The sequence below is a fragment of the Amborella trichopoda genome, chromosome 6 (genome assembly GCF_054954075.1).
Source record: "Amborella trichopoda isolate Santa Cruz 75 chromosome 6, AtrichopodaSantaCruz75HAP2 v2.0, whole genome shotgun sequence".
In the NCBI taxonomy this organism is placed as follows: Eukaryota; Viridiplantae; Streptophyta; class Magnoliopsida; order Amborellales; family Amborellaceae; genus Amborella; species Amborella trichopoda.
Genome location: NC_142341.1, coordinates 49,976,016 through 49,999,667, shown reverse-complemented (window position 1 = coordinate 49,999,667; position 23,652 = coordinate 49,976,016). Strand labels below are relative to the sequence as shown.

Sequence of the window (23,652 nt, the reverse complement as noted above, 5' to 3'; positions counted from 1 at the left end):
CTCAGAAAATTAATCAAGGATTTTGTGATTTCGTGGTAAGTTAGCCACAAAGAGTTCTTTGGTTTTAGAGAAGAATAGTGAAGTCAGAACAACTAGGCCGTGCCCGAAAAGGTGGGGTCCAAGGCACCAGGTTAGCTCTAGGTGGGCACCTGAGTTATTGATCAGCCAATAAATTTCTAAAAATAGATAAATTCAAATCATAAAAAATAAAAAGAAAAATATAAAATGTGATATATGAAACAGAGATATTGAGTATTTGTCTAATATATACATTGTTTCAGTCACAGAAGGTGACAGAGACAGCACATATAACTATGAACCCGAATCTATGATCCATTCATCGAATTTGGAACTTATTCAACAAATAATTTACTCAAAAGAAATACAAGCAAGCAAGCAAACATAATATGTTCCCTTCGTTATTTTTTAAAAAATTTACAAATAACAAAAAACTTGTCCTTGGGGTTTGGAAGATGCTCTTTCCATAATAGATAGGGTGATCTGGGAGACAATAAGAAGAAGACGATCATGACGGTGATGAAAATGATAAAAAAGACATTGCAGTCAAAGCAGTAAGGGATGAAACAAACTCAATAGACTCAAATATTCATCAACATTTAGAAAACAAGTCAATTTCAATGGATAAATACAATTTGATTCAGTGGTTGATCCCCTCAGAACCAAAACAATTTGGTTCAAAGGGGATTTTGGGCTTTGAACACCCCAAATAGCCTTTTCCCCTGCTCTAAAGGAGAACATGACTATTTGCCCCCTGTTCATGTCACAAGTAGGTGTCATACCAGGTGGGTGACCAGACACCTAAGTGCCTTGCATATGCTACCTGAGGAGGTATACCTTGAGGCAAAAGCATGGCCTACCTTATCTCAATCTAGGTGGGTACCACCTTTGACTTCACTGAAGAAGACCTAGTTTGTCAAGATAAGTTGTTTGCATATATAGCTCCACTTTTCGCAAATCTTAGGATCTCATGGGCTAAGCAGCCAGTGCCTCCCTAAAACATGATTTCAGTGACAGTTAATTTGGGGACCTGACAATGCCAAAGATAACAATGATGATGATGACCACTGAGAAACAATGATAACAATGATGATGATGACCACTGAGAAAAAATGAATGGTAGGCCATGTGCTAGAGACAGTGCAAAATCAGAGCTGTAGAGATTTACAAACACCAATGGGGAATGATAATATACCTAAAGAATGACAATGACATGAAGAGTAACAACTTCAAAACTAGTGACATTACTAGAAATTCTAAGATGCCTAAATGCAACAAAGACAGGACAGCAACCTTTTCCATTTAAACACTGCCTATAAAGATACAAGGAACCATGAATGGTTATAGCTAATTATGCTCAATAAAGTTTAAAAGTACATACTGCACCCAAAAATCTCTAAATAAAGATATTGAAAGGCCAACCCATTCTTGTCATTCACTGGTGCTTTTATTCACAAACAACCAGATTTCAATAAGATGGATCCCATCTCCAGATAATTCCGCAATTTAACTCAATGAAGAAGTGGCCTCCTTAGTGATTAAGAGCAAAAAGGAGAAACAGGTATTTTGCCAACCTGCAAATGGCACATGGTACATTTTTTAAACATTTCTATTTTAAAAAAAACATTAATTATATATTACAGTTAACAGTTTCAAAAAAAAATAACCAAGAATCTGAAAAAATTAAATGATTGTCAAAACTGCCAGATTTCATTTTTAGAGCTTATATACGAAGACTAGAGCTAAGAATTCATGTGAAGTTTAGCCTCGTTCCTTTAGGCCATTTGACGCAAGTGTCAATAAGCTCAATGATAGCACTACTTTACACACATCCAGTAGGACAATCAGGCAACAAATACAATTTTGGTCGACTAGCAATCCCGTAAACTCGACAATATTTACATTAAGGAACATATTCTACTCGACAATATATACATTAAGGAACAAAAAGAATATGTTGGACAAATGTAAAGAGGTTTTAGGAGTTAGGATAATCACGCTAAGAAATGATAAGTAATGTCCAATCAGTGGGATTTCAGACAGCAATTATAGAGACCGCAACAGAAAGAGCTTGAAACTGATGGAGGGTTTTAGGAGATAGTTGTTGAGGTAAGGATTGTCAACACGACACTTACAGGCTAAAACAAGAAAGATATGGGAAGAAGATCAAGCTGTTTCCCTTGAGTGTTAGATGTGACTAGTTGGGAAATTTCAGTGGAGAAGGCAGCAGAATGTGGAGGAGATAGCAGATAAAATAAATTCCAGTCGAAAATAATGAAAAATAGCACCACAAGGAAAACAAAGAATAGAGAAGATGAGCATAAATAAATTATAAAGGAGGAACTGAATTGGAGATGATTTGGGCATCTCAAACGCATTTCAGTAATTGGGTTTGAACAACCATCCACTTTCTTCTTACATTTTCATAAAAACAATATGATGATTGCTGAACCAGGGTAGAATGTCACATTCTATAACTCATTAAATCAGGAGTTTGTAGCTCAATCCAGAGAAGATTTATGCCAAAAGTATTGCACATGTTTGACACAAGGCCAGAAGCTAATCTGGAGTCATAAAAAGAAAATTCCATAAATTTTCACTTTCCACTATGAACCCTGGACTTGAGTTATAGGAGACCTGATATGAGGTATTCAAATACTCTTAAGGAGTCTAATAAATTGACATACACTCCCATACATTCGACAAGGCTCTTGTACCATTCTAAAAATTAGAAATCAGGCAAAGTGAGGGAAGTGATAACTTACGAGTTGTCATCAAGATTTTATTTCAGAGTCTTGAAAGAATTGTTGTTAATTAATAAAAGTGCCATTGTACCAACAACACAATAATTAAGACATATAAAATGACGACCGCTAAAAGTTGATGATATAGAGCACCATTAGCACTACCATTCTATGTCACAACGACAAGTAAACCACTTTTTGCACAATGAAGATCTTAAAAGGCAAAACAAACCCTGAATGATCCCCCTGATGAAGCGACTATCAGCTAATCTATTGAGGAAATACCAGACAAAACCAATACAATAGCACATGATGCGATCATATAGAGAAAGAGGGAGAAAAACATAATTAGCCAAAACAATATAGAAGATCTCAATGCTACAAATGTAACCTAGAGGGCATGACACTCAACAATGAAAAACAAAGCTTTCTTCTTCTTATTCCAAAAATGTGTAATGTTACAATAAAGAAATATAAATAGGGTAGGCTTCCTACCATTTGTCAATCCATCAAAATCAAAAACAAACTAAGCAATGTAAACTAAGATCATAAGCAAAGGTAACCAAGAGGAGAACATCAATTAAACCCAAGACTAAAATATAATTCTTATTCCTTGTGCATAGTTTAATCAAAGCATATGTTATGGAGGATAGCAGTTAAATGAAGGAATACACAATAAACAGCGAGAATAAGAACACAGAAATGTAACACAAACATGTTTCAATTCTACTGTGATCTGTGAACAACAATATATAAAAACAAAGATGATTAAAGCAAATAAGAGAATCGCAATTTATTTTTCACAGTTGGTCACAGTTGCTTGGTATCAAGTTCCTGTTCAGCCAAACACCAAACTAAACTCCTTAACAATCCCTCCACCAAAATAGAAGAGACAGAAAGAAGGAAATGGTCTCCCAATTTGAAGCCAAGGGAAGTCGACCCATTCAAGAAGAGAGAGAAAGAGAGATTTAGAGAGATTAGAAATTACATAAATTCTTATCCAACAAAGTTCCCATCAACCCAAATCCTCCACCAATTCAACAACCAAAAAGCAGACGTATTTCTCTCTCAACTCCCCAAATTGAAAACCCCATTAAGGGATATCCCACGGTTTGGGCTCGGGGATCGCGACCACCATACCTTGAAGCTCTGGAGAGAGAACAACCTGACACCCGAGCCTTGAATGCTTGCTCGCGACACCCCTCAAAGCATTCGTTTTCAGAATGTATTCTTCTTCGTATGAAGGAGGAGGGAGCTTATCGAGCCATTCTTGAGCGATGTTGACCTCGCATTCAGCCGAGCACGCGTCGATATCTTCGAGCCTGTGGGATTCGGGATCAATGAGGCCTGCGTTGGTTAGGGCTTTCAAGAGGGTGTGGCCTGTGAGGCCGATGACATCTCTCCTTCTGCCATCGAGATCAATGGCGACGAGCTTGACTATGCGATCAGAGACCTTCTTGGAGGAGGACGAGGATGAAGAGAGAGAGGAAGTTGCAGAGTATCGGAGGTGGGGTTTAGAGAGGAGAGAGAGGTGGCGGGGGAGGTGGCGGTGGAAAAGAGAAGCGAAGGCCATGAGCGATGGTAGAGAGAGAGAGTGCGCGAAGAAGCTTTCTGGTGAGAAAATGTAGAGAGAGAAACATGCGGGAAAATGTAGAGAGAGAGTGGGGACAGAGAGACTGCGGGGATGGCAACGGGTCCAGCAGGACCCGATAAACTTTTGTGGGCTCGGACCTGATCAGGCCTGGACCCGAGCTGCCGAGCGCATTTTTGGACTCAGGACCCAGATCGCAGCAACCCGAAGAAAAAAAATCACATAAAGAGTAAACTTTATACCATAAAAAGTAATATGCACATCAAAAGTTTGCTCGGATGTAAAAAAGAACTCTACAATTGAGCATCTCAATGCAAAAAAAAGGTTTTTTAAGTTTTAAAAATAGTTTATTTTATGACACATTATTGAGATTATTTATTCTCAAAATTTTAAAGGTTTTACCCATCTACTCGATCCGTATTATTTTTTTTAAGAGTAATGATACTATGAGACCCTCCCACACTCATATATATAAGATCTCAAAAGATCACCCTGTAATAACTTAAAAAATCAAATCCTACACCTATGTGATAACTTTTTTAGAGATCTGTACTAAATTTAACGATAATTTGAAATCCTACACAAATAAGTGTGGGAGGGTCTTATATGATCATTACTTTATTTTTTAAGCTTTCAATTTTATAATTAGAGGCAAAAATAAATTTTTAGGCCGAGTTTTGAGCACCAAAATTAAATCTTCTAATAAGAGATGTGCCTGCCTGATTTTTTTGAGGTTGACTCCTTTTTACTCTTATACAAACTACACCCCCAAAATGTTGTGGTTTGCTACAAGCCTACCATTTTCATTCAACTAAAAACATAAAATTTAAATAGATCAGAGTGATAAAATTGTCTGAAACATTGATTAATTATTTTAAGAGGAACTTATCAAAATACATTTTTATTTTTCAACTATTTACCATTTTACCTTTCTACCACTATTTCAAGCCAAAATCATCGATAGACATTTTAAACTTAAATCAAAATATATCATCATCGTCAAAGCTTTTTTCCAACTAATTGGGGTCGGCTGCACAGATCCTGGCACGCCATTCTACTCTATTAAGGGCAATGCCTTCATTAAGGCTACAAGTCCTCGTACTTTTTTTACTACATCTAACCATATCCTTTTGAGCATATCCCTTGCCTATATCCAGATCATAATCAATCCAAAAATCTAAAAAATTCCATTAAAAACAATTTTAAGAGAGATTAGATAAAAAATTACAGGTTTTTAAGTGCAATGAAATAGTAATATGTTTGTACTGCTAAATCGCGTGAATTATGATATGATATAGCAATTTTCAATCATCAAAATCACGATCCTGACGAAATCTATACCAACTCGGGTCTATAGCCCATCATGCCAGAACATGGGACACATGGTAATCCCTTTTCATTACATAAGGTATAAAGCCTTTAATATCCTAGATCCCTCTTCAAGATATATCATTCAAAGATTAAACTCAATCATTCATTTCATAAAAAAAAGATTCATTCAGTCAATCCAAGCTCCAGTCAAGATCTCTACTCTGGCTCGTAAATAATGTTACTTTACTCTTCTCTTGATCGTTTAAATCCATTTTATCATTTTATTATATCTTACTTCATTTCCTTTACTTCTTGGAGTTTTATTTTTCAGCTGTTTAACTTTAATGCGATTTACAAGCCGGCACTGCTGATGATCGGAAGAGGGTTAGATCTCTTGTGTGAGACCAGATGACCTTTAGATCAGAATTCGACTGGACATCGATCTGTCTAATTTTAAATAATTCGTGAAGACCAAATTTTATCGATGATTTCGTGCGAGATTGATCCTGAATCAAATTGTACAGAAAGCGCTTATATAACTTGTCAATATTATACTATAGAAGTAACGTGCACATAAAAAACCAACCTAAAAGGTCGTTCCGATATCCAAAAACCCTATATTTTGTCATCTTGTCCTCGAGATGATGGATATGAAAACAATAAAAAATAAAAAAATAAATAAAGGCTTAAAAATAATATATATTGTAATACATTATCTAGACCATCCACTTTCGAAATTTCTATGTATTTATAGATTTTCTCAATTTACAATATTTTTGGAGCTTTAAATTTTATAATTCAGACCAAAAATAGATTTTTAGATAATCCTAAAGAATTAGAGGTGCTTGCATATTCAGATTACAAGTTCAAGAAATGGGTTGAGGTCATGGTGATATTACTTCCAATGACCTAACAAGAGGTCTCGAACTACATTCCTATATGGATAGGGTGGATTTTGGACCCCATTGCTAACCAGTGAGATATGTGGACCTCCGACACGATGTGGAAGCGAGACGGATCCATTAGTGCCCGTAGTGCCTCAGGCTACTAGATGTGGAAGCGAGATGGATCCATTAGTGCTCGTAGTAGTCGAGAAACCTACATCCCATACAAATGGTGGTCTAAATGGGGGCACGAACAGAGGGGGCACTGACTGAGCAACGATATGAACAATAGTTTCAGTCCGTGGCCTCTCAACAGGTTTTGTGTGAGAGCATGCAAGCCCTAGTTGTAACAATCGTCGCGCATCATCTTGCTCGTATTCCCCTTGGAGTCCAGGGTCAACTACTTCGAGGACTCTACCTTCTCTGTACTGGGCCTATACATGATCAACTAGGAATCCTCGAGTGGTGCTATTTGGGCGCCGGCCGCACACCACCTCAAGGATCGCAGCTCCGAAGCCAAATACATCGGACTCCCGTGTTGCCTTTCCGGTACTAAAGCATTCCGGAGCTATGTACCCCAGGGTGCTAGGCACGGCATTTTCCACCACATATGAGGTTTTCTCATGGTCGAGAACACGAGCAAGGCCAAAGTCTCCGAGCCGTGCATTGAATTCGGAGTCGAGCATGATGGTGCTCGCCTTGAGGTCGCGGTGCACCACCCTTTGGTCATACTCGGTGTGGAGGTAGTGCAACGCTAAGGCCACGTTGCCAAGCATTTTGTATCTGTGTCCCCAGCCTAACATGGGCCTTGCCCGTACAAGTAATTAAGGCACCAAGAGAAGCATTCCTTTCCTGTGGCACCACCCTAAAAAAAAGAAAAGAAAAGGGAAATAGCCTTAATTAGGAACATAGTAAATACTAAGCTTAGGGCTTAGGATTCGTCCCCTGTCAGAGTTAAGTAACTTTGGCGAGTCCAAATCTTCAAAAGACCTAAAAAAAGAAAAAAAAAAAAAGACAAAAATAAACCCAAAAAAAATACAAAATTCGGTTTGTGGGATGCACGGCCTTTTTGCCTATTTGCAAAAAGAGAGAGTTAAATAATTAAAAAAAGGCGCCAGATTTCTACTGGTTCGGAGAGAAATGAAAATTCGATTCGCCCAATTTCTATAATACTAGGGCAAGTATATACAATACTCGTTTTAGTACATGTACAAAGCAGGAACTGTCGACTAGGGGTGAGAATTGACACGATTGGGATTCAAAAACCGGATTTCGGACCCTAATCGGATCCAGGTATAGACCAAAAATTTGGATCCGAAATCTGGTTATGGATCCAAAAGTCAGATCTGAATTGAAATTCGGATCGGTTCCAGGTGCAGGTGGATCCAATCCAAATCCAACCCGAATCCAAATCCAAAACCAACTCTATTTTTTAATAGTAAACTTTTATTTTATATATATATATAATCTTTTTAATAGTATACATATAATTCTAATATGGATCCAGATCCATATCCGATATATACTATTCATATCTGGATCCGATGTATATTATTCAGATTTGGATCTGGATCTGAAATCTAAGATCCGGTTTGAATCCAGATCTAATGTATACTATTTGGATCCAGATCTGGATTTGGTCAGATCCGACTCCGATCCGACCCGTTCTCTCACCTATCAGAGACCGACCAAACTAAGAGAAATCCGAACTGTCTGAGATCGTACGCAAACTTTATTATTTAAAATGCGTAGATATAGGTGGGCCCCATCAAATTTAAATTTATAGAGACATCAACCCTAAAAGACCTATTTTTTGTAAATTTGTGGCCAAGCTGGCTTAGGAGATGCGAAATCCAAATAAATATATAAAATAAAGAAACCAGAAAATAAAGAGAAACAATACAATGGATCTACTAAAACAAATAAAGACAAATAATGGCTAAACTAAGAAAAACAATGAAGCTAAGTAAATAATAAGGAAAAGAGAAATGAGGAAAATAACAAACAAAAACATGAAAAACATATCTAGTAAAGCTGAATAACTAAGGAAAACAATGTAGCATATCAAATAATAAAAGAAAATAAGTTTAAAAGGAAAGAAAAGATGGAAGTAGGTGTATCATGCATGCTCTCATGGTAGCAAACTTTATGGTCCGAACTTTCTATGTCAAGTAGTTTTAAACTCAACAATATTTGGCTTGGATCGCCGATTCGTGTGGGAGTCAGTTTGGTCTACATCAGTTTGGGTCCCGCACCGCTTCTTTCCTTAAAACTTTCTTTCATATATGTTCTTTCATTTTTTTTAAGCTTATGTAATATATTTTTTTAGGTCTCCCCTAAATCTTCATCCTATAAACCCGTATTTTAATTTAATTTATTTGTTTTTAATTTTTGTTTGTATCACCATTTCATATCAATCCAAACCTGATCCAGATCACCAATCCAATGATCCAATAGGGATCTATTGGTCTAGCCCATGAATCATTGTTTTAAATTCCCTATAGAAGTTAAGGAGGGGCGAGGGGCGAGTAAGTTCGAGTGGAAACCTAAAAAGCGTACCATGGTTTTAAATACCCTATAGAAGTTAAGGAGGGGCGAGGGGCGAGTTAGTTCGAGTGGAAAGCTAAAAAGGGTATGGGATAAACCAAAAAAGATATGATTGACAATAGCGAGAATATATATAGGGACTTATGACCACCCTTGATAGTGCAAAATGGCCGATAAAGATTTGTGTAACCAATCCAAATAGTTGAGAAAAAGATTCGATGATGATAATGAAGTTAAAAACTTCCTCTCCAATAGGGTTTCTAACTCCCACTATAACCAAGTGAAGAAACAGAGGGATCTGGACCAGTACCTCATAACAGGTTGACCTGAACCAGTATCCTAAAGTTTAACAAACCAAAGAGAGAGAGCGAGAGAGAGCAACAATGCCTGTACCCATGAGAGAGAGGGTTCAGTTGCTTACCAACTAATTTGACAAGGTCCCCTTGTAAACGGTCCCAAACCCACCCTGCTTGAGCTTTGAATTCTCTGCAAAACAACCTGTTGCCTTCTACAGCTCCTTAAATCCGAATTCCCTCGGCATCCCTGGGAGCCTCTTCAATGTTGCCTTTAAATTTACTCCCTCATTCATTGATCTCCTCCTCCTATGCTAGTAAACAGATACACCCGCCGCAATTACGGTAACAACAATCAAAATCTCGAACCCCCACTTCAGCTTAGTGATGGAATGCTTCACAACGTATGGCAACTCCTCCACAGAGAGATCCAATGGTAACTCCTCCCATGATCACATGCAGTTCGGCTCCCCTGTCTCTCCCGTTGAAGCTGAGAACCCGAAATATGATGTCTGGTTTAGATAGATACTCCGAAATGTCGATACGATAAGAAAGCAGAGGACTCTCAGGCTTCACTCCCACTACTTCCCTCTCTACGAACACTCGCATCAATTGAGACGAGCTGTCATACTCCACCCAAGCTATATGATTCACGCCTGTCGTCAGGTTTAAACCTATAGATGTCAGTGACGCATTCGTCAACGACTTAACACTGTTGACATCAATTCCCACATGATTATCATCAGGATCAAAACTTTGTTTGACGGTATCAAATTCTACGGTGACAAATTGGTTACAAGAACACCCATCAACAAAGGAATCAGAAAGACCGAGCCACTATCCATCACTGTTTACCGGGATTCTCAAATCGGGGGCGATCACAAATGTCAGGCCTTCACTTGCAGGTTGATCGGTTATTCTATATGTATTGAAAACGAAAGTCAAATTGAAGGAAGCTACTGTCTTGGAATGCAGAGAGCTTCGTTGCTAAAGCGGGAAGGGCTTCTTCAACATGACTCGCCCTGACTGGTAAGCCGGAGTATGGTCTGCATTGAAAGTGTTTCGTGTTAATTGAATGGTACCCATAATGATCGTTGCATCGTTTAAGAAGATGAAGTCATTGCATAGAGAATTGCCGAATAACGCATAGCTTCCTGTCCACATGGGATATGAAGATGTGACAGGGAGGAGAAACAGGAAAGAGCAACGGAAGAGGTAGAAGATGGGATATTTCTCATAGGAAGCCATGGTCAATAGCACAGGGGTGGACAATGCAGTTTGAAGGGGGAGTACTCAAGGGGGACAATACAATAAGAAAGGAAGCCATGGTCACTAGCACAGGGGTGGACAATGCAGTTTGAAGGGGGAGTACTCAAGGGGGACAATACAATAAGAAAGGAAGCCATGGTCACTAGCACAAGGGGGGACAATGCAGTTTGAAAGGGGAGTACTCAAGGGGGACAATACAATAAGAAAGGGAAGTAGTCTTTCATTTTCTCTTTTAGTTTTCTAATAAGTTATGTTCATAGTTTTTTTGTTTTAAAGAGAGAAAGAGATCGTGAAAATGATCAAACCACCTCAAAAAATCTACAAACCAATGAGGTACTTAAATAAGGAAAAAGTTTATATAAATATGAGGCTCTAAACAATCAAATTACGGCTCGCCTAAAAAATTTCATTAAAAGAGGTTGTTTTAATGCCTAAATATCCCCAAATTACCAAAGTAGTCATCTTGACCTAAAGATGCATAGACATGAGAAAAAAAAAATAGATTTTAAATTTTCGAAATAATGCATCTTGTAAATTTTGAAAATAGTGCATCTCAGCCTCGTTCTGTACAAACTACACCCCTTAACACATATCATCAGTGTGGATCCCCCTCCACTGTACCATACAGATATGTCATTTTGGCCATTTGGATCAACTGAGCTAGTGAAAAAAGAAAGAAAGAGGAAGTATAGGGTTGATACCAAAGGAGGGGGCCCCTGATCATCCACCCGTCGATCCAGATCCCGACAATTCGCGATGCAGTTGGGCGTGCTTTCACGTATTGATTACATATTAGAATTTCATTCATTCCTCAAGAAATTTGGTTGCAAGTCAAGAACAATGTTTTTTTCGATAAAAAAACATGTTCTAACTTTGGTACCTAAAACAAGTCAGGGTACTTAATTTCCAAAATTACTAAAAATTCTCTTTGATTCCAAACGCGAAACAACGTCATGGGCGTTTTCAAGAGTAAAATTGGTGAGGTATCTAAGTGAAATAAAATTTGAAAGGTCCTCGGCAGGTATCGACTCAACCACTTCATTAGTTATTTAAGATGGTCTGACCAATTTATATTATTTCTTTCCCCTTAAATTTTCATGTTGTTTTATCCACACATACGTATTATATTATTCAAAGTCAATACTTATACAGGTTTTTCTATTTTATTTGTGGGGAAGAATAGAATGCAAAACTTGGGTCGATTCTCACGCGTGTTATAGGGTGTGGTTTGTAAAAGGCTGAGGCCCTAAACAATCAAAGTAAGATATGCCTTCAAATAATACTAAAATATGTTGTTTTAGTATCACAAATTTTTATGATGGCCTGAAAATTTATTTTCATCTCTAATTATAAAATTCAAATATTAAAAAACAGTGTGAATCGAGTAGATCTGTGAACACTTGAAAATTGACGATCTAGATAATACATTACAAGATGCACTCTTTTCAAGACTTTAAATCTTTTTTTTTTTATGTCAAGACATCTTAGAGTCGAGATGATCGAATTGTGAGTTTTTTAGTATCGAAACAACCTCTTCCAATTAAATTTTTAGGTGTGCCTTAATTTGATTGTTTAGGTCTCACCCTTATATAAACTTTTTCCTTTTTCCTATTGACTTGTTTAAATACCTTGTTTGACAAGCAAAATGCCAGCATCTAACAATCAATCCACATTCTTTTTTCTTTTCTTTTTTTGACAATGTTACATTTTATTGATTAAAAGGGTGAGTACAACGAATCAAAGAGGAAATACATCAGAAACTGCAAAGGCGTGCAATTCAACACCCTCATTGGCAAAACTATATACTTATGAATTTGGTTATAAACTTGCTCTCTCGACCGAGCAACGCCGTTCAATCAATACCTTCTTTCCCACCGCAATATCGCTATCGAAAATATAACTTCGAAGCAACCGAGAGATTTTCTCTCCTTAGAAGTGGAAGTCTTATCAACCCAAAACTCATGGAAATACCGTCTCTCTCTCATAAGCCATGTCTCTCTCTTGGAGACTAATCTCTATCTTTAGAGATCCATTTCTATAATCACAAAGACGTGACCCTCAAAATGGTGAGTATTATGTTATCATTGATCCCTTCTTATAGAGATAATTTGAGCTTATTTATTTTTCACCAACAAAGCCCATTTTTTCTTTTCTCATATTACCCTAAATTTTGTAACTGAAATATAGGTGCTGTGATTTTGACTATCACCAAACCTAACATTTACAGGAGAGAGCCCCCAAAATTTCCCCTCTTCCAAATTAATGGACATTGGATGCAATCAGTGTAAGGTGTCAACTTTAAACAATCAAAGTAAGGCACATCTCAAACTATTGCTAAAAGATTTGCTTTGAGTATCAGGCAAAACTATTTCACCCCTAATTATAAAATTTAAAGCTCAAAAAATGATGTTCACCGAGCATATCTATAAACATTTAATTTTTTTGAAATTGGACAGTGTAGATAATGTGTTACAAGATGCATTATTTTTAAGACCTGAAATCATTCATTTTTCCATTTTCAAACATCTTGAGATAGAGATGATCAGTTGCAGGATTTTTTTATATCGAAACAATATTTTCCAGTAGATTTTTGAGGTGCACATTACTCTTCACAGTATGCCGACACCTTACATAAACTTTTTCCTAAAACATCTTCTAGAAATATATATAAACTTTGATTAATTCAAAGGGGAGGAAACACTCCCAACACTTATTGGCAACAGGATTGGAATCCTTTACATATGGTGGTTGTTTGACTATCATAACAGGAACCTAGGGATGGCAATGGGCCAGGGGCTCTGGCCTAAACAAGATCCGACTACTAAATTTATCCCAATGCCCAGGCCTGAGCTTGAAATCTAAGCTCGATATTTGATACGGGCCGAGGGTCATGGCTCAATCCCGCAGTTTATTGTTTTTCTTTTTATGAGTTCAAAAAACATAACAAATTAATATCTATTGAGCCCACCATGCCCTGCTCCATTACCAAGGTCAAGCAAGACCACCTAGACCAAGTAGAGTCAGGCCAGGGCTAAAATCCCCTTGACCCTGCCCCAACTGGCTAGACCAAAAGGGTCTAGGGCTAGCCTTGTACTAGCCTTGGCCTAGCCCCTTGCAACCCTTGTAAGAGCCCTAATCCGGGTTAGGGTTCTAAAAGAGTGTTATCTTCATGTAATGGTACTCCCGAGAACCCCCAAGGTTTTGCACTAGCATAAAAAAAATTACGGGCAAAATAGAACCCAAAGAGTTTTTTTGGTAAGTTATTGGATGAAAATGCTCTCTTTTTTCTTTTCCAAAATTTTCTCCCTTTTTGGGATAAGGTTAAAAAAAAAAAGAGGAAAAGTTTATATAGAGCTGAGGCTTCAAACAATCAAATTTGAGACTACCTCGAAAATTTCACTAGAAGAGGTGGTTTTGATGTCCAAATGTCTTAAAATTGATAATCTCAACATCAAGATGCATGGACACGAGAAAAAAAATGGGTTTCAAGTTTTGGAAATAGTGTATTTTGTAACGTATTTTGGACCATCAATTTTCAAGATTTTCAAGTTTTTATAGATTTATCGATCTACACTATATTTTAAGCTTTAAACTTTATAAATAAATATAAAAATATACTTTAAGGCTATTATAAAGATTTCCAGCAGTAAAACCACATTTCTCAACACTATTTGAAGGTAGGCTCTAATTTGATTATTTAGAACCGAGGCTCTATACAGACCGCACCCATAAAAAAAAAGAGGGAAAATATGTCAAACCACCTTATAAATTCCAATGAGGTTGTTCATTAAGTAATGGAAAAAGTTTATATAAGGATGCTACCTTATAATGTAGAACTACGGACGCCCCTCAAAAATCCATTGGAAAAGGTAGCTTTAATGTTGAAAAACCCTTTGATTGATCATCTCGACATTGATATGCATGAATACGAAAAATAAAAAGATTTTAAGTCTCATAAATAGTGCATTTTACAACATATTATCTACACCGTCCAATTTCAAGATTTTCATATGTTTATAGATCTACTTGATTTTATTCATTTTCGAAATTAAAACTTTTATAACTAGATATAAAAATAGATTTTGAGATAATCCTAAGAGTATTTTACATCAAAAATATATAACATAATAAATTTGAAGGTGCACATTACCTCTACACCTCCGGATGCATCCGTATGCACAGTGTACCCTGAAGTAATTTACCAACAAAGTGCTCAATTTCGAAAAACGTTTCACATATCTCCTCAACTATTTTGTTAGAAAATAGCCGTATATACCTCTTGAAAATGCTAGGCCATTTTAGTCATTTGATGACTTAAGTTACTTGAGCCACATAATCTAAATACCCTTGTTTGTTCAGGTTCTGTGCCTATAACATGTGTTTTTCTCTCCTAGAAAATACTTTTTTACTTTGGAACATACAACAAGCAAGGATATTTATGTTTTTTGGCTCGGGTGACTTAATTGGAGCCAAATTACTAAAACCAATGGTTTAAAAAGCGGATTGGTGACCCGAATCGGGGACCTCAAAAACCGATCCAGATCGGCGAATCGGCGATCCGGATCGGGAATGGGGTGAATCGGTCAGAATAAAGCTTCAAAAAAATTCGAAAAAATTATTTAAATTCATTATAAATATTTTTTTTTTAGGAATTCAATAAGAAATGAGAGTACTCCATTAAGAATTTTCATGTTTTTGCATGAATATGAGAATATTGATATGTTCTTTCTCTGCATAAACTATTATTCAGCATTTAATTACATCACACAAAAGGATAAACATAAAATTATCATGGAATAAGTATATCAGCATACATGGACTACAATAAATCATACAGTTAGTAACATACGATCTAAAAATAAAATGACAGACGACGTTGTTGTTCTTCTTGGTCACGCTGGTGCCATTGATTGAATTCGTTTGACAATTCATTGATTCGATCTAAAAACGAATCATCGATATTAGCAGGCGTCTGACTATACCCATATCCCTGAGTGTTAGTGTTTTGTTTTCCCAATCCAAAATCCCCGAAGCTTGTCCATCCTTCATGCTCACCTACACTGTCGTGCTCATCCCTACATTGTTGCTATTGGGACTCGATATGTGAATAATATGGCTGGGATAAGGTGGCCTCAGAATCATCGTCTCTCTCATTTTCTCTTAGAACCCCTTCCCACTCTCCCTCATTAGGTGCAATATCACCGACATCTCCGACGAATTGTGGATACGTTGGCTGGCTGCTTCATCTTTCATGCTGCTCATCACCTTCTTCAAGATCTTCCTCTCCGATAACCTCAATGAACGCTTTCTTGTACAACACTGGCTCCTCCTCTTCTACTACCCATTGGTCTGCTGTGTCTGTGACAAATATTGTGTCTAAGTCTATCGGCCAATAGTCTTCAAGCTTCCTTATTATTTGTCGCTCTCAGAGGTTTAAATTATATTGAACGTACAATAGTTTATGAAGCTTATCAGAAGTAAGTCGATTTCTCCTAGTAGTGTGCAACCATTGGACCGTATTCCAGTTGCGCTCACAGCCAGTAGCAGAACATGTCTGGGAGAGCACCTTGATTGCTATCATCTTTAGGTGAGGTGCATTAGTACCATATATCTCCCACCATTCAGCTAGATTAAAATGCAAAAAGCATTATAAGGGCAAGAACAATTCATAAGATTAAATATATGGATGAACAAAATATTAGCGAAGGGATAACCTGGATCCATCATAGTTCGAGAATTCCTGGCAAGTCTAGTTCCGAAGTATCCTATAGCATCCCTATACATAGCAAGCTAAAACAAATATATTACATTTTAGTGCATTACTCCTCACAAATATAACAATTCAATGAAGCTTTTACCTAAACATTAAATACTACCTCTTGTATTGCTGCTACTTGGTTTCGATAACTTCTCTCCAACCTTGCAATAATGTATCTGACCCCTTCCATAATCTTGTGGGGATGTTCAGGTGTCAAATAGAAAAATTTAAGGTTGAAGTAGTAACCTACAAAATATATAGATAGAAAAATGTCATTTACAATTTCATAAAAAAATGATTTAAAATGAAACATTGTAATGATATAAATATATATTTACCGGCATAATGAATTGGACGTCCAAATTTGGTGTTCCACTTCATTTCTATAATCTCGATCACTTTGCTAGTAAAACTACATTTCTGCCCAATAGCTAATTTCGCCCTCTCAATACATTCATAAAGGATACCCATGGTAGCTTTCTTGTCAGCATCCACCATTCTTAACACCGTGACCAAAGGGGCAGTGGCCTCTACAACACTGGAACATTAAGACCAAAACCGCCTATTTGAGACTATGTTGTCCACTTTTATACCGGTACTGGACTTCAAGATGCGGTCATTTAACCATTATTCACAGGTAAACAACCTCTTTAATGCACATTCAGATTCTCGAATGAAGTCCACAACTAAGTAATTGGTCGCAACGCGGGTTATGGCAGGCCTGATTATCTCTTTTTTCTTAGAGTGTTCTCTAAACATAAATAAAATTTTAGAGTGGTTGTATATAAATCTCGACACCAACCTTGCTTCCTCTAGAGTCTCCTTCACAATTTTGATCTCACCGATCTCCTCTAACATAAGATCGATGATGTGTCCATACTAGATGCTTCCTCTTATGCATCAACTTGCTGCCCGCAGAAACACATGCACGCGCATTGTCCGTAATAAACTGGACTACATGCTTATCTCCTACCTCCTCCACTATCTGATCATATAGTCGTACATAGAAGTTTGCATCCTTCTTCGTCCCTGATACTTCTTTGCTAGACAAAAAATTTGTACCTTTTGGGGAATAGGCTAAGAAGTTTAAAAACTCATTTTTGCTAACTTTATTCAACCAACCATCACTCATGAGAGTAATGCCTGTCCTTGGCCAACTTTGTTTATATTCTTCAATCCACTTTGTAACTTCCTCCACCTCTTCATCTAATATTGACCCACTGAGCTCATATGCCGTCGGGGGTTTTACCCCGGGCCTGACTCTCTGGATTGCACTGACCATAGGTGGAAAATATGGGCTATTGGCTGCATCAAAGGGAATCCCTTTTATAGTATAACCATTTACCAACATATCTCCCCAACATGTTTATTGTACCTTTAACCATGCCTTTTAGGGTAATCTGTTGTGACTTAGGCTTTGAGAAAAATAGGTCTTTACGACCATGACCTGCAATACTGGCACTCTTAGGTAACCTAGAAACAATTTATTCAACATCTGATTCTTCTTGATACATATTGACACCAACCCCTCCATACATATTTGAGCTGGGCCCGCCATACATGCTCGAGCTGGGCCCGCCATGCATGTTTGAGCTAGGCCCACCATACATGTCTGAGCTAGACCCACTGGGCATTCTAAACGCACGTTCCTTCTGATATTGTTCATGTAAACTCAATATTGTGGCCATGTCCAGGTCATTATTATATTGCTCTTCTAGATCATTTCTGCTTGATGGCGTATATAAACTAGCTATCTCCTCATTCATGCTATGTTTGGCAATTTTATGACCTTTGTTAGCATTAAAAAATTGCCGCCATCTGTTTTTTTACATTACTAGGGATACTAGTGCATGCAGAAACATATCCCTTAACCCCTACCAAGTGTTGCTTGAACCTATGTACCCCACTACTTATCACTCTTTGACAGTAATTACAAATAATTTTGTCTTTTTTGTTGGGATCAAGTCTGACCCCATGTTGCCATGTAGGGTCTTCTGCAAATCTTGACATGATTCAACTGTTTTAAGATGTAAAAAGTTAAAAATTAGCTTGACAATTCAACAAAAAAAATAATCACCATGTGTAATGATAATATGTTGGGGTAGTTCATGTAGTCATATTTGTTGTTATTTGTTATTGCAAAATACCTCTATTGACAATAATATTTTCGTACATATCAATTACAAACATTCAGGATAATATAATATAAAATGCAAGCTCCAAACATGGCTACAACTCAATTACCAAGAACATACATTTTTTGCATTAAAAAATTAATAATAAAAACAATTCTTCACAGAGCCACCTAACATCAGTCATTCCAACTAAAAAAATGCATTAACAACAGATTAAAAAAATACAGTTTTGCACTAAAAATATAATAACATGCATTTTTTTGGATAAATAATCTATCAACATACAAATTTTTCAACAAAAACTTTAACAATAAAAATTTTAAATATGGTTGAATACCTCATGATAATTAAAACCTTGTCACGATTTTCACATCCTTTCGGAAAATCAACATTTTTCAAAAATTCGATCATGGAAAAAAAAAAAAAAAGTACAACAAACTCAAACAATAAAAATTAAACATTGGGTTTAATACATCACAATAATCAAAACCTTATCACAATTTTCACATCTTTTCGGAAAATCATCATTTTTCAAAAAATTCGATCATGGATAAAAAAAAAAAAAAAAAAAAAGTACCACAAATTTTTAAAAAATTCGATCATGGATTAGAAAAAAAATTCGGTCATGGATTAAAAAAAAGAATTAACAAATTTTCAAAAAACTCGATAATTGATTACAAAAAAAAATTCGATCATGGATTAAAAAAAAAAAATCACAAATTTTCAAAAAATTCGATCATTGATTACCAAAAAAAAAATTCGATCATGGATTAAAAAAAAAAATCACAAATTTTCAAAAAAATCGATCGTGGATTAAAAAAAAAAATCACAAATTTTCAAAAAATTCGATCATGGATTAAAAAAAAAAAAATCACAAATTTTCAAAAAATTTGATCATGGATTAAAAAAACAAAAATCACAAATTTTCAAAAAATTCGATCATGGATTACAAAAAAAAATTCGATCATGGATTAAAAAAAAAAAAATCACAAATTTTCAAAAAATTCAATCATGGATTACAAAAAAATTCGATTGTGGATTACAAAAAATTCGATCATGGATTACATAAAATTCGATCATGGATTACAAAAACAAAAAAAAACAAAAAATTCGATCATGGATTACAAAAAAAAAAACAAAAAATTCGATCATGGATTACAAAAAAAGAAAAAAACAATTCGATCATGGATTACAAAAAATTCGATCATGGATTTCAAAAAAAAAAAACAAAGATTTCGATCATGGATTACAAAAATTCGATCATGGATTACAAAAAATTCTATCATGGGTTACAAAACAAAAAAAAAAAAAAAAAAAAAATTCGATCATGGATTAAAAAAAAAAAAAAAACAATTTGATCATGGATTAAAAAAAAATCCATCATGTATTACAAAAAATTCGATCATGGATTACAAAAAAAGAAATAATAATAATAATAATAATAAATAAAAAAAAATTATGTTCTTCATAGAGCCATCTTACATAAGCCATTTTAACTCAAAAATCCACCTCTAAGCGAAGAAATTACATCCAATTGAGTATATTTTATGATAACCAACAACATAAGGAATCAAAACCCTAAATTTTGAACACATTATCATCAATAAATCAAATCAATCGATTAAATTGAGGGAAAAAAAAAAACGCAGTTCTTTTATTCACATACAACAGTCATTGAATCTAAAAAATAAAGCTCAAATTGAATAAATCAGATCAAATTGAATACATCTAATTCTAAACAACACTATAACGATTAAAAACGCTAGAAATCCAGTACATTATTTGTAATATGTCATGAACAAAAAATCGAAAGGGGGAAAAAAAAAAAAACAGCAGAAATTTTTTTCCACAGACTATGTTCATCTAAAAATTCATGCTGTAATTGACCAAATTAAATAAAATTGAATATGTTAAAACATAATAGACACAATAAAGATTAAAAACCTTTACAAATTGAACTCATTATCTTCACAATATGCAGTGAAATTAATCATATGGCGGAAAAAAAAAAAACCCAAACTTCTTACCTGGTTTTGTGAACCCGAGCCTTCAATCTCCAAATAACTCTGTTTTTCTCAACGATTATCACAAATTCGTAACAGAAGGTTTTGATGAACAACTTTACGATCAAAATGCCAATAAATTTTGACAGATTCATGCCCTATTTGGCATGAAACACAAGGAAAAGCGAAAACCCTAAAAATGCAACTTTCGTGATCCAAAAACACAAAATTTCTCAACCATTTAATCCGTGAAAAAGCTGAATAAAGTTGTTTAAAGCCTGCATATTAGATCACATGCCTAAAAAAAAAAGAAAAATGATCAAAAAATGACAAATTTTGAAGAATCACGTGAAGAACATTGTGCAGCCCGTGTTCTTCACGGGACTCGCCTAGTCCGTACAGTGAATTGGCGAGTCACTGTACAGAATCGCCCGGTTCTCTCTAGAACTGGGCGATTCCCGGTTTTTTGAGCGATTCGATACATCTCCTGTCGATTCTCGAGTCAAACTGGGCGAGTCCGGTTCGACTCGCTGTTTTTTTAATCACTGACTAAAACAATGTTGTTTCTATAAGGCATGCGCTTTATGAAAACAAGCTAAAGCCTCACCTTGAATCCTCATCTTGAAAGCACTCTGGGCATAAAAAATATCTACAATGGCTCTAAAATCAATTTCTAACACCGATTATGAAATTTGAAATTAAAAAAATAATACAGATCTTACAGATGCATATTTATTTTTAAGGCGACATGGGCGGTCTAAATAATTTCTAACAATATATACTATTTTTAGGGCTTAAAATCTGAATCTTTTTTCACGACCATCATAATCAAATCCGAGATGATCAATTTAAAGATTTTCCAACTCTAAAATTGCAATTTTCAGCGAGTTTTGAGATGACCCACTTTTTTTTGCTTTCCAAACCCAAACAAAGATTTTATAATAGAAAAAGGATAATTCAGGTTTAGAACCAAGAACAAGCATGGTATTTTGTTTGTTTGACTCAAGCAATATAAGTTGTTCAAATTACTAAAATGGCCTTTAACTTTTTTAGGATTATAAACCTTAAATAAGGCTAATTTGGGCATTTTTAATAAAATTGTTGAGGAGATACTTAAATGAGAGGATTTTTAAAAGGTAACCACTTTGTTGTCAAATTATTGATTTAGGCGCATCATTGAATTTTTTGAGGTGCTTTAACAATTTTAATTATATTTTATCTATTTTGATGAAATATATATGCTTTAAAAGAAATGACATTACTTATCTAATTTTTTTTCAAAACACTACTAAGGGGGGTTTTATTTGTAGGAAAAATATAAAAATGAGGGTTTTATGTTGTGAATAAATGCCTAGGGGTTTCTTGTAAGGAGAGTTCTAGCTTCCCAATATAAATTTCACAAAAAAAATAAAAAAAGGATTTCCATCACAAAGCTTGCGCTTCTTCACACAAAAGAAAAACACAAAAAGTGATGCAGAAATATAAGCCATTTTTATCTATTCTATCATGATCGGACCGGTGAACGAACCAATGAGCGTTCTAATCCAGGCAAAATTGGTTCGAGGATAGGTTGGACTATTCCAAAAATAAAAAAATATAAATATTATTTTAAAATATAAAATATATTACAAAACTTTTCAACTTTGTTAACATTTACAATCGGTCAAAACCGATTGGTCCAACCAACCATAACTGATCAAACATTGCTCTGATTGGTTTTCTTACTAAACACAGTTTTTATCCTAGATAGGACCGGCCAAGGTGTTGGTCTGACTAGTCGGACTGGATGGCCTGATCTGGTCTTTATAACTATGCTTTTCATTCCTTGTCTTTTGACCACTATTTTGTTTCCTAGGATAACTATGCGAGAACAATCCTACCTATTGCTGGACTGGTAGGCAATGTGATGGCATTGGAACCATGTTCCTGTGCGGTGACAATCCTTAATAACATTCCATTTGTTTTAGGTTTTTATTTCAAAATTCTAATAAGTTTCTTCATCACAATGTGCTTGGAAATCACCTCGTGACAATTTGTTTTTTGCATTATATTTTACAGTTCATGAAATTTTTAATTACTGTAAATGGAATACAATTGAATGCTCTAAATAAGGAGGATCGCAGAGTATTGGATGTGTTAGAGTAAGCTCCATGGGATAAAGTAGTAAAGAAATACTAGAAGCACTTGTGAATGCAGGAGGGAAACGAAGCCATTGGTTATTACCAGTAGCATTGCCATCAATGGAAACCGAGAGGAGAGCTCCTTCGACTTTAAAACTGAGAAGGAGCTCCCTGTGTGTTAGACATGGGATCCTGCATGGTGTGTCAGACATGGGAGCCTGCATGTTCAAAAAAGTTTGTGGGGCAATTTGAAAAAGCATGTGGTGATAACCAAGAAAACAACAACATCAACAACAACAATTAGCATGATTAATCTCGACTTTAAAAACTTTCCCCAATGTCAAACCACACTACAAACTTTTGTGTTCGACTAAGTGGGGCATTTTAGGGCAAAACAAAGGAAAATAGTATCAAGGTATATGGTGTGAATGAAATCCCCCAGGGGGGAGGTGTTTCTCTATGTAGGAATTTCTAAGATTGGGGCTATATGTATTTTTTCTATTCTAAATGAGAAAATGTGAGATTAAAAACTTACTTTGTCTTTCCTCCCTCATATTATGATAAAGAGTGGCTCTTTTTTTGGGTAACTCAGTGGGGATGATGAGCCCTACCAATTTTTTGAAATCGTTAGTGTTTTTTTTTTTTAATGTGTTAGGTGAGAATGAAAGCTTAAACCTTAGTTGGAGCACAAGTGATGACGACGATAAATATATGATGCTTTATGATTTTCCAAAATTTTCTGATGTTTTTATCGGATGTGCTGAATTTTAGCAAAAAAATATTTATATATGTGAATAGAGTATTGGGTGAATTATGTTTTTTGTTTTTATGTATCATATTTTATATATGTTTTTATATATCATTGCGTGGTGAATTATGTTCTTTGTTTTTATGTTTTCTTCTGGTTTTCAATATTTTACAACAATACGTAGGTTGTAGTTTGAAGAGCATTAGTATTTGAGTTATTGGTATTTCTCCA

General features: G+C 35.6%; 1 protein-coding gene and 1 pseudogene across 1 annotated transcript; both read right to left on the bottom strand.

Annotated features, from left to right (window-relative positions):
• Positions 1–3,530: 3,530 nt before the first annotated feature.
• On the bottom strand, positions 3,531–4,345 carry LOC18441818 (2Fe-2S ferredoxin-like superfamily protein). The gene has a single exon (XM_006852049.4). The coding sequence runs from the start codon at positions 4,333–4,335 to the stop codon at positions 3,856–3,858; it is 480 nt and encodes a 159-aa protein (XP_006852111.1). The 5' UTR covers positions 4,336–4,345; the 3' UTR covers positions 3,531–3,855.
• A 2,206-nt stretch (positions 4,346–6,551) lies between these two features.
• On the bottom strand, positions 6,552–22,897 carry LOC18441826 (putative L-type lectin-domain containing receptor kinase S.5; annotated as a pseudogene).
• Between the last annotated feature and the right edge of the window lie 755 nt (positions 22,898–23,652).

What these genes read in the sequence shown, in the direction of transcription:
- LOC18441818 (XM_006852049.4), bottom strand. Translation starts at nt 4,335, where the DNA reads ATGGCCTTCGCTTCTCTTTTCCACCGCCACCTCCCCCGCCACCTCTCT.